At 40.7% G+C, this 11,723-nt stretch overlaps 1 protein-coding gene across 1 annotated transcript; it reads left to right on the top strand.

Annotated features, from left to right (window-relative positions):
- Nucleotides 1-9,783: 9,783 nt before the first annotated feature.
- LOC145711668 (uncharacterized) lies at nt 9,784-10,230 on the top strand. The gene is made up of 2 exons (XM_081789356.1): nt 9,784-9,972; nt 10,009-10,230. Exons 1-2 carry the CDS (start codon nt 9,784-9,786, stop codon nt 10,228-10,230), a joined length of 411 nt encoding a protein of 136 aa, XP_081645482.1.
- Nucleotides 10,231-11,723: the final 1,493 nt, after the last annotated feature.

Below are 11,723 nucleotides of genomic sequence, written 5' to 3'. Positions count from 1 at the left end.
TTTTTTTTTTAAATTTCGGTGAAAATGCGCCGCGAGCGAGAGAGCGTCAAATAAGCAAAAGTAAATATTTGAAATATTGTGAATAGACTTGAATCATTTGAAATTGAACATATTCGGAAAAACTTTCAAAATGAGAAGTTACGAAAGAAGCCCTGTCTAACAAGGTATCTGTTTCTTTGAGCTATCATAAAAGATCATTTTGAGCCTTTTTAGTCAATATATCTTTATGAATTTAATAATGTTTAATCATTTAAGTCTGATACGGCATCAACGGACACACGATAGTAGTTATTTGTCTTCAACAAATTGATCTTAAATAAAATACTGATACGTCAGATTCTCACCGAACTTATGGTTTTTACAGTTTTTTTTATTCTCCGAAAATTTTATTGCAAAAAAGAATCTAATTTCTTGTTATTTACTTTGTCAACTGTTTCTTTGCAAAAAATCTTTTTATTCATTCAAAATTCTCGCTCTGGGTTTCCTTAAATATTCCCACAAGATGATAAAATGTGAACCGAAATTGAAAACCCCAGCTCACCTTTGCTCCTTATGTTTGGGGACAGTTTCGCAGTTGTTTACTGCATCTGCTTGAGTTGTTGATCCTCTTCAAATGAACCCGTAGACTAGCTTACATCTCGTGCATTTCGTAAAAGCGAAAAAATCATGAGAGAAAAATATAAAATACTCTTTCTTTTTTTCATCAAATCTGCTTTATCGCAAGAAGAGTGCTCTCAATCAACGCTTGAAAAGTGCGATTTTGAAGCTACTGCTGATGCATTTCATTCCTACGAATTAACAAAATACAAACCAACAAATCTGTTTGATGTGGATGAAAAATCAAACCAAGCTCAAGAAAGAATCGTTATAAAAACTCAAACATCAGAAAATTCGCAATGCCATGTTTTCGAGTCTTCTGGATCTCTGCTCTTGAAAAATGAAAACACTTACTGCTCAACTTCGAAAAACGACGCTTCGCTGAATGATCTGAAAATTGTCGCTTCAATTTTCGAGCACGAAAAATTTTTCAACGAAGAGAACGAAGCTGAAGAGATAGACTATTTGGTTGAAGATTACAATGGAAAATGCGCCACTAAATTTAGCAAAGACGGAAACGGCTTCAGCTGGAGAAAAAACCTGGCGCATTGTTCAGGAAAATCGAAAAATGTGGCGACGAAAATCATCGCTCAAGCAGTCCCTCTTGTCAATTCTACCCTAACCTGCATCAACTATGATTCGAAATTCAAGTGCCTCGAAAGTCATATAACGAAATCAGCCGAAATTCATACGAAAATAGAGCTTGAGCCATTTTTTTCATTTCCGTCAAAATTTGACTTCGACCTTTCGAACTTTAAAAAAGACACTCTTGAACTCGCCAAGGTCAAACAAAGTTCCTCCGAGTTCGATTTGCCGATCGGCGAAGCCTTCGAAAAACTCTGCAGCTTGGGTCCAAAGCCAGGGGTAACTCACGAGCTGAGCAAATATTTTCGACGCGCGCGGGCAGATCAGCTGGTCGACTTGTTTGACGAACTAAGCTACAAATGCTCTTTCAATGAGAAAGAATGGAGGAAGCTTTTCAGGACGGTTATCACGTGGTGCGATTCTTTCGATTGTCTTGAAGCCGCGGAAGAGACGAAGATTCTTTCCGATGATGAAATTTCGAAGATGATTTTGACGAGAACTGAATTTTCAAAACCGCTTCTCGAAAAAATCATGAATCTGGAAAACAACAACCCTTTGAAATTCGCTGCTTTCATCAATTTTCTTCCCCAGATGTCATCGAAAATGGCGCTAGAAAAGCAAAAAATGATCGAATTCATCAATTTCTTTACTGAAAACAAAGAGGAAAACTGCGACTTGGCAACAAAAAGAATTCTCTCGGAAAAAGGACTGATCGACCAAAATTCCATCTTCAAATGTTTTCATCAAAATGAAGAATTGGATAGAGTCCTCATTTCTGGAGCGAACGATGGTCAGTGCGAAGATCTTTCTGGATTTTATGAGGACTTGATTTTCTTCGGACATGATTCAACGGAGATAAGAGCAAGGGCTTTTCTGAAATGGATGGTCTGTCCGACGAGTGAGAAGATGGCGAAGTTGGAGAGGAATTTTGAGTTCTTGAGCTCGGTTCAACTACAGGATTGGATAAAAGTATTCGTTCATTCATCATAAAACAAAAACCAGAAATAAATACAAACACAGCAGAATTTATAATATTTTTATTCACCAAAATCGAACACTTTAAATTAATATTAGCTGTATCAGCGTATAAAACCCTTGGCTAGATTATGCTTCAAAATTTATGAATGACTCTAAGCGATTATTATTCAAAAAAGGCATTTATCAAGAGCTACATGCACTCAATCCAATTCTCTTCCGACCCTACCCGTTGGTACTTGAAGCCTTTTATCTTCAACCTGGATCTCCCGTTCGACCCCTCATCCCTTCAAAGCTCTTTCATCAATCTTCATGTCCCGACCGACTTCCACTCAGCAACAGTAGAAGGCTTCACAATCTTCGCGGACGATTCAGAATCAATGCTTCCTGAGCTTCTTTACTCAAATGCTTCCTTGACATTTTATGGCGAAACATTCGATCTAGCTTCTTTGGAAATAAGAAAAATCAACGAGGATAATTCAAAAATTGGCATCGGCGCAGAAATCGGAGTTTTTGGAAGAAAAATGGTGAGCACTCAATTCGACAGTGGCGATTTGGAGCGAATGAAGGAGCTTTTTGAGTGGAACTGGTGGACTGGTGATTATTCAAACCTCCTCCCGGAGCTAAAGACAGGCGAGATAGATCTCAACTTCAATGAAATTCTTCTCATGACGGATTTCTCCATCCCTTCTATTTACGGCGACTATATGGACTTTTCTGGATGTCTTATTGGCGCGAATCAGTTTGAATTCGATTGGGCCTTTTCATCCATCAGGGGCGTCAATCTTCTACTTTCTTCCGACATAAATTTGGAGTTCAATGTCGATGTAAGTTTGAACAGAGCGAGATTCGAGGAAAGTTATCAAATCAGCGTCATGGAGGAAACAAAAGTCAAGACCGAGCTGAATTTCGCACTCGACAGCTTCGGCAACGTCGAAATGTTCGGAAAAATCAGCCCGCCGAAGTTTCAACTCGGCGTCTCTGAAAAACCAAAAGCAATTCTATCTGACAATTGGACGATATCAGCGCCGGAGGTCTTCCCGGATTTGGTTTTCAAGATGAAGAAGCTCGATGATTCGTGGCACGTGACTGTTGAGGATTTCATTGAAGGGAGAATTAAATTTCTCTCAGAGCCATTTTTTGTCGACTTGAATCTTGATGGCAAATTCGGCGATGAGTTTTTGCATTTATACACATTAATTTCGGCCGAGGAGAAGAAAGTTCAATTCCAATTAAAAACCGACTTGCCTTCGGAACTTTTAGACGTCTCTTTTGCATCAGGAAATCAAATTTGGACGGTTTCAGGTGAGAAAGAATATCTCAACTTCGGTGGAGGCTGGGCAGCATTTGCCAAATATGGATCAACTTTCGACCTTGCAAATACTATCTTTATCCGTCTTTCTCAAAATGATGAAAGCTCCAAATTCGAGGCAAAATTTTTGCTGCAAGAAAATGTCTCAAAAGCGCTGCAAATCGACGAATCCTTTGGTTTCTTTCATAATTCGACGGGGACATCCCTTTCGCTAAAAACATCACTTCTTGATCAACAAGCAGGGGTAAAAATTGATCACGATTTTGATGAAAAAAATACTTACTCAATCGGAATCAGAGGAAATTTCGGGGATAATTTGATTTCCCAAAGCGCAGAAATTAATCTGAACGATTCTAAAACTCTATCAACGGATGCTTCTTTCGCGAAAAAAGACCATGATATTGTTATTCTCGGGTATGAGGCCAGATTCTTCATATCTGTTCAGGAAAAAGACAGAATTCTCGCATTCGAAGTCGAATTCAATGAAGTTCAAGACAGTCAACCAACTGAAAATGGATTTTTCATCGGCGGAAAATCGCAATTTCTCATAAATGGAGCGCAAGAATCAAAAGAATTCACCCTCAAGAACGAAATCTCAACGAAAAATATCTTCGCGAAGCAAGCACAAGTCACAGATAAAATTCAACAAACAGTAGATCTCAATATCGATGCCTCAGTCATTCAACGACCAGAACTTCTAGAGCTCAAAGTCAAATCTACCGATGAAGAGTACTTGCTTCTTTCCTATCTTTTGAGAAATTCGCCAGATGACGGCGACGATCATTTTTCAACAATTCTCCGAGCAAATCTCTACATCCCATATTTGATAAAACTTGAAAATGGCTACTTGTTCATCGACACCTACAAGCTGCTTTCTGCCGATCACAAAATAAGAGTCAACGCAAAGATATCTTCTGTCCTTTTAACCTCCGACCCTGCTGAGTATGATTCCCTTCCCAGGTCGAATTATGCAGTTGCCTTCGAACAAGATGACTTTAAAAAGATCAAAGGGGATTTTGAAGATGGCGAGGAAAAGTACACAATTGCGTATTCCGTCGACTACAAATTCGATGAAGAAAGCATTTTCTCCAACATTTCTGCTTCCGCGAAAATCGACCTGGGAGGAGTCAACAATGAGTTCATGCTTGATATTTTCAACAATGAAAACGACGCGCGAATCGACGGCGTCTACATAGCCGACAATAATTCCATCACTTTCCAGAGCGCTTTTGACAAGAAAGGAATCGCCTCAACAGGCGTCCTGTCAAAAATCAAGGAGCTGAATTCTCCGAGCGCTAAAATTCGAAAGATCGGAGGTTGGCAGTGGAAATTCAAGCCCGAGTCTAGCATCGGATCGCTTCAACTTTTTCATCCGATTGAGGACCCAGGAGATTTGACGAGAATTGGGGATGTAGCTGCGTATAGAATGACCGTCAACTTCAGAAAGTATCGACGATTCGGAAAGGTTTTCATCAGCGGCAAGTCCAAATACCCCGGAAAGTACAAAAGAGCTGATTTCGTTGGAAACCTCGACACTCTTGCCAAATCGATGAATTTTACCTTGACAACGGATGAAGATGTGAAAACCAAAATCGACTTCGCCATCAACGATGCCATCGAACTGCACCTCGTCGACAATGTCTTTTTGTCCAAATACCTTCAAATCGACCTTTACTTCATCAGCCGATTTTTCGAGAAGAAACGATGGAGGCTAAGGAGTAGAATTGGCCACGCCCTGGCCCCTGTTTTCGATTGTTCAAGTACAGGGGACATTACAGACACGACGATTCTTTTCAAATCCTCTTGCTCGGGAGAATATTATGACAAAATTGGATTCGAGCTTCAATCGATCAACAGCGCAAAACAAATTTCCTCGACCATTTTTGGCTTCAATCGCGATCTTGTCCTTGATGTCGATATTCTCGACGAAATCAAGAAAAATCTCCTGATCATTTATCACGAAAACGAAACGGAAATGATCAAATGGAGGAGTCAAGGAGCATTGGACTTGAAAAATCAACCAAGAGTCATCATCTCGACAAGCTGGAAAAACGAGAAATTTCCAGAGCTCGCTGAAAATGCCGAGTTTGAATCGGGATTCAGAGTAAATGAGCTTCAAACGAGCATTAATAAAATCGATGTCAAATCGATCCTCGCGAGCTTGAAAAACTTCGACATCGAGCATTGGACGATGGTCTCTTGGAATCAAGAAAAAATCCACTTCCGACCGAAACTCGCTGTTCATCTAAATGACGATTCTCTTTCGGTCCAAGGACTTTATCATTTCGAAAACTCCCTCAAAAACATCAATCAAGACAATGGAATCGAATTCATCGGCTCAAGATCCGGCGATTCTGCAGTAGATTTCGTGGAGAAACTCGCTCAAGTTCTCGCTTCCGAGAATCTCTCAGACCTAAGATCTCGTCGATCACTCATGTTTGGCGAAACAAATGGACTAGCAAAATTGAGCGTGAAAATTGACAGCGTGAATCATTATTTAGAAATTAGCGGAAATGGAAGAATTCTGCGATCAGGCCAGGTTGACATGACATCGTTGTTCTCAACATCCTTGGGTTTCCTCGAAGAGTTTTTTGGCCCCTACATAAAACTGAATATCAAGGGATCGAGGCCTTCCAGGATCCTGCAAATCGCCCTCGACAACCGAACGAAACGACAAGAACTTGAACTCGCTCTTGAAACATCATCACGTGACTCAGGAAAAGAGAAGAAAATCCGCCTCAGAAACGTCAAATTCGCTCAATCTTTCGATATTCTCAGCAGTTGGCCTAGAGAAATTTCGATGAAGGGTATTTGCCAATCAACCACGAGCTCGCAGGAGAAATCGTTGGTTGAATTATTGCTGGATGATTTTTCTGTGCGATGCGATCGGCTTGATCTAAAAATAAGAAAAGACGCGAAAGATATTCTTGTCGGTCTTGATGGCAGTCTTCAGCGAGTCAACAAGGAGTTCCAAGGAAGTGTCGAAATAAGAACCAAGGAGTTGGAAGAAATTCCGAGAAGAATGAAAGTTTTGATCACGGGAAATGACATCAGCGAAGAGAACTTCCAAAAAGCCGATTTTTATTGCGGCGTTGATCCTTCAAATTCGACTCAACTTGCTTCGAGAAATCTCTCGACGGAAATAAGTCGCCATCTGTCTAAAAGAGTTGAGTGTTTTTTCGTGGCGAAATTTGACCTTCAGTTTTTAAAATCGGACAAGGATTTCGGAGAGTACGACAATCTCGGTAGCGGAGAAACAGTCATGTCCGTTGCGAATCTTGGCCAAGAAAAATATCTCTTTCAGGCGAATTTTGACCCGGATGAAGTTACGTCAGAACTTTTGACTATCAGCAACTTCGTCGGATCTTTCCTTGTCGGCGAGAATCTGGAAAGTGTAGCAAGAATACAGTATCAGCCAATGTCAGATAAAAACGACTGGGTTGCATACTTGGTCCGACACGATTTTTACCCGCTAGAGTCAGAGCGCCCTCTGGATTCTCACGATTACAGATCGATTTTGATCAAGAAACAAGACTCAAATGGCTTGCTCGAAAGTTTCTTTAAGTATTACACCGCTCATAACAAATTGAAGCGATTCCACGAGAGTCTCGAGAATCTTCAGGTTTTCTTTCCATTTGTTAACGAGCCGATTCGACTGGAACTTTCGAACAATTTTGAGAAAACTGAGCTTTTGACAGAAATAGAAGGATACAAAGTCACTTTCTTGGGATCTTATGCTGAACTCAGATTTGGGCTTCAGAAAAACAATTTGGAAGAAAGTCATATAATTTCTATTATAATGGATTTCAACGATAAAAATGACGACGAGACTTATGCATTATTTGATTACAGAATTTTCGATCGCGTCTATTTTGGAGTCAATTTAACTGACATTATTGGAGTCGGAGAACAATCGGGTTATTTCGATGGAAGAGCCGATGCTTTCGTGCTACAATTTATAACAAGTCAAAAGGAAGATCAACCAAAAACAATTCTAACGATGTCAGTCGGTAAACAAGAAGAACAGATGATACATGGTTTCTTTAACATTCATCATAAAGACACAACTTGCCGTTTACAGACTAATTATTCAACTGAGGAAGAAAGTTTTGAACTTTCATTCAACTTGATCGAATCCCTAAAACATCATTTGAACCTTGTGCTTGCGACCAACTGGGAAGGAGATAAAATGTATGATCTCTTCATTCATCCTTCTATCTACTTGGCTGGCGAGGACTTCTTATCTACAGCGATTTTTGTCGATCTCCACGAAGAAATGAAAAATATACATGGCAATTTTTCGATTTACCCTGAATCCGATCAATCATCTTTCGTTAATTTCAACCTGGCAAATAATTTCGACTCTGAATTCGACGCTGGCGAAGAGTTCCGTTTTAAATCCAGTCTCCTCCCTCTCCCCGATGTGACGGTTTCCGACCAGCTCGAGTTCGACCTCAAAGGCCTTGGAGGAGTCTACAAAGTTTCCACTGAATGCGGCTTGAATGACAACAACAATGAGGTCGTCACAACGCTTCTTCGCTGCCCTCGATTTTTCTCTAGAATCGGGAGGGTCAATTTCGAGACGGAAGATGGCCCCGGCTCCGTTTCTTGGAACGCGGACAGAAAACTCGGGAAAATAATTGTGCCAACCGAAGATTCTCAAAAAATCTACGACCTGAACTTCGGGAACAATTCGGTGTTCTATCAGCATGATGGTGAATTTCTCTCGGCAAGATGGAACGACCAAGAAATTTCGATTCAAAACGAGCTTGAAGATTCTTGGTCGCCAGTGGATTTTGATGAATTGAAGATTTCGTCGACAGAAGACGGGATTCAAGTCAACCTTGATTCGGAGAAAATGGACGTGGATGTTGTCATCGACGGCGATGGTGAAAACTACTCGATCAGGGTCGAAAAAGACGGCGAAGTTTCAACAATCGAAAAAAGCGAAGAAAAGCCATTCAAAATCAGCTACGGCGAAAACATGAATCTGGAAATTGAAACTGACGCTTCTGGCAGCGAATTTTCCTGGAAATCGGAAACGAGCGAGGGGTCACTTTATTTTGGTCTCGGCGGAGTTGAGCTGAATTCTAGAGATGAACAAGGATCAACACTTTCAACTGGTCTTCGATGCGAAATTAACCCCTTGAATCCGAAATGCAAGGCTTGGTTGAATGACAAATTTGTCAAGATATATTCTAAGCTCGACTATGAAGTCGACTACAGCCAACGAATAAAAATTCTAGCAAGAATTTATTTCGAGCAAAATATCTTCGAAGAGATTCCAGAGTATTTGGCGGTCAATTCAATCGGTGCTGTTGGAATCGGCGATAAGCAATATTTTTCTTCAGGCTTCGGATACACTACGGAGAAAAAAGAAAAAGCATCGCTTTCTTCATTTTTTACCACATCAACGGAAGAAGACGACTACGTTGTCGAAGTAATGGCGGCAAATTTTACAGAAACTGGATCAATAGAAATAAGGGTTTCAGATTTTTATGTCGATGTGTTTTTCTTCTCCTTGACTCCAGATGATTACTCTTTCTCCACGATGTTTAATTTCAATAAAAAATATTTCGACGATCTAGATCACTTTACAATTGGATTTAATGGACAACTGAACAAAAAAAATCCCCGTCACTCGGGTTCCTTCCAATATGGTGACTTACGTTTCGATCTAAATGTCGCACGAAATGTCGACAATAGCGATAATCGTGTTCCTTTTAAATTAGCGTTCGAAGCGGCCGATACAATTACCCAAGTGGATACAGTGGAATATTCAAGTTCTGAAGCTTCTTTAGTTTTCTCTACAGATTTCAGAGGCAGCTTGAATTTCGAGTTTGATGAATCAATGATAACAGGAAAGGTTTTTTTGCCCCCTCAAATTTCATTCAAAATACTCTCAAATTATTAAAAAAAAACCATTAAAGCTGGCAACATCACACTGTGCTCGCAGACTTTCGATGCCATAGGTGCAGAAAATTGCATTGACCATCTTACGATCGATTTGCCTTCTCTTGTCTACGAGACAAATTTGCAAAGCTTCAAAGATATTTTGACGTATAAAATGCATTTTAACAATAGCTTGGTGGAATTTGATGTTGGAATTCCTTGCTTTGAATCGGTTCTTGATTCGAAAATGGAGTTGGAAAATGGTGGAATTCAAGATTTTGAAGATGCGGTGAATTGTTTCGGGGAAAAAATTGGCTTGGAAATTAATTACCTGGCTTTGCTTTATCGCAATTTTGACGGTTCGCGAAGGAATTTGCTCAAATAAGAAAAAAAATAATGAAAAAAAAATTGTTTGAGCAAAAATGAGCACTTTTGAAACAATCTTCGAAGCGCTGAATTTCAATGAAAACATGACAATGGCTGAGTTTTTCAATGATTTTATCCAGAAACGACTCGAGTCAACCGTCGATTTCCATGAAGCTTACGATGAATTGGAGCGTCTGAAATTGATAATCGAAGAAAAACTGGATGTCGAGTCATTTTTCGTGAAGGTTTGAAAATTGTACTTTTCTTCCCTTTATTTTCAGGCGTTCTTGCTTCACATAAACAAAATCATCGACGATATCGAAAAGGCCGTTGAATACATAGAAGACAATTTCCCATTTTCAATCGCTCCTGACCAAGTGCAGCTGATTCTTCCTCATCCTTTGTTCCTCCTCCAAGTTCCTTACAGCTCAAGTTTACTGTCATCTTTGTCATTTTTGAACGAACCTGCTTTAGAAAAATTCAATGCACTCACAGAATTCTAGAGATTTGACATGTAAATAAATTTCAATGGAAAATTGCTCTGTTTTTTTTCGATTAAGGGTGTCACTATCGAATCAACAAAAATCACGAAATCGATGTTGACACCCTGTAGATGACTGGTGTGGGCCTTGCTAAGACTGAGGGACTACGGACAGTGGCCAAGCCTTTATGCGGCGGAGCAGCCACCCGCGGCGCAGCGGGGCAGCACCACCGCGGTGGAGGCTGCCGTGGAACGCGGCTGCCGCTGAGTGGCAATGCTCCTTCGCCCCGGCTCAGCCCCTGTCCTCATCCCGGTCCTTTTTATTTTATGAATGGAATTTGCACAGGTAAGTGGGAAAGGGGCTGAGCTTGCGTCGGAGGCGATCAGTATGTATTCATTTTTCTTCTTTGGGTATCTCAGGAAAGATCTGCGTTTATTCGCTAGAACGAGCTTTCTGAGCTCGTCCACGCTGGCTTTGATTTCATCGTTGAGCTGGAATTTTTTCGCTGAGATCTGCTTTTGGATTGGCATGAGAAGCTTCTGTACTCCTCTGATAGCGTCTGAGAAGAAGGCGTATGCGCCACAATAGCGTTGGGCCTCAAGTTTTGTTGTCGGGTATTTCAGCTGTGCGAGGCTTTTGACTTTCTCTTCCGGTAGCTCAATTCCTTTTGACGAGATTCGCATTCCGAGGAAATTGATGCTTTCTTGGAAGAAGTTGCTTTTGCCCACGTTCAATATCATGTTGTGTTTGCCGAGGCAGGTGATGATATCAGTGAGGGCTTCCATCGTATATCTCTTGTTGCACACTACTAACAAATCGTCTAAATAAAGGAATTTTCTGTATTTGTCTTCTTTCTTCGGGATCTCGTCGATGGTGGTTTGCATCACCTTGCTGAATATTCCAGGACTGCTAGCTAATCCCTGTGATAGCACTGTGAACTGATACGATTTTGAGTTGCTTGTGAAGGCTGTGATTTTTCGATCGGAGGGTTTTAACCGTATGGAGAAGAAGGCGTTGCTTAGATCCAGTTGGATGAATTCGACTTCTCCAAGTTCAATGATTGCCTGGGTCACCTGAATGGTAATCTCCTTAATGCCCGGGATTGGGTATTTTGGTACGACGATTGACTCATTGACAGTTTTCTTCCCTTTTGAACGATGGCTGAAATTCACTACTATGCGTCGCTTAGTTCCCTTGTTGATGATAAGCATCGGTGATGACCAAGCCGATAATGAACCTTCGATGGTGTTGTTTCTCAGTAGTTTATCGACTTCTTCTTGCTCCATTTCCTTGTCCAGGCTTGGGTAGTTCTTCGCGTTGACTATGTTGTAGTCTTTGGTTAGCTCAATGGTAGCGATGAGTTTTGGGTGGAATCCTATACAGCTTTTGGTATACGAAAGGATATGGCTTTCCTTCTTGAAGAGGTCGTCGACGGTTTTTTGATGTTGTTTGGGAACGAGTTTGAGCTTTTCTTGCAGTCCTCTTGCTTCGTTGTTTGCTGAGAGCGTCTGTCT

This window comes from Oikopleura dioica, chromosome 1, assembly GCF_907165135.1.
Source record: "Oikopleura dioica chromosome 1, OKI2018_I68_1.0, whole genome shotgun sequence".
NCBI lineage: Eukaryota > Metazoa > Chordata > Appendicularia > Copelata > Oikopleuridae > Oikopleura > Oikopleura dioica.
This window is presented reverse-complemented; position numbering and strand designations above follow the sequence as displayed.

Bases quoted from the DNA above. Each gene is read 5' to 3' on its own strand.
- LOC145711668 (XM_081789356.1), top strand. From the start codon at position 9,784: ATGAGCACTTTTGAAACAATCTTCGAAGCGCTGAATTTCAATGAAAAC. The intron at 9,973-10,008 runs GTTTGAAAATTG...CTTTATTTTCAG, and splicing joins TCGAGTCATTTTTCGTGAAG to GCGTTCTTGCTTCACATAAA.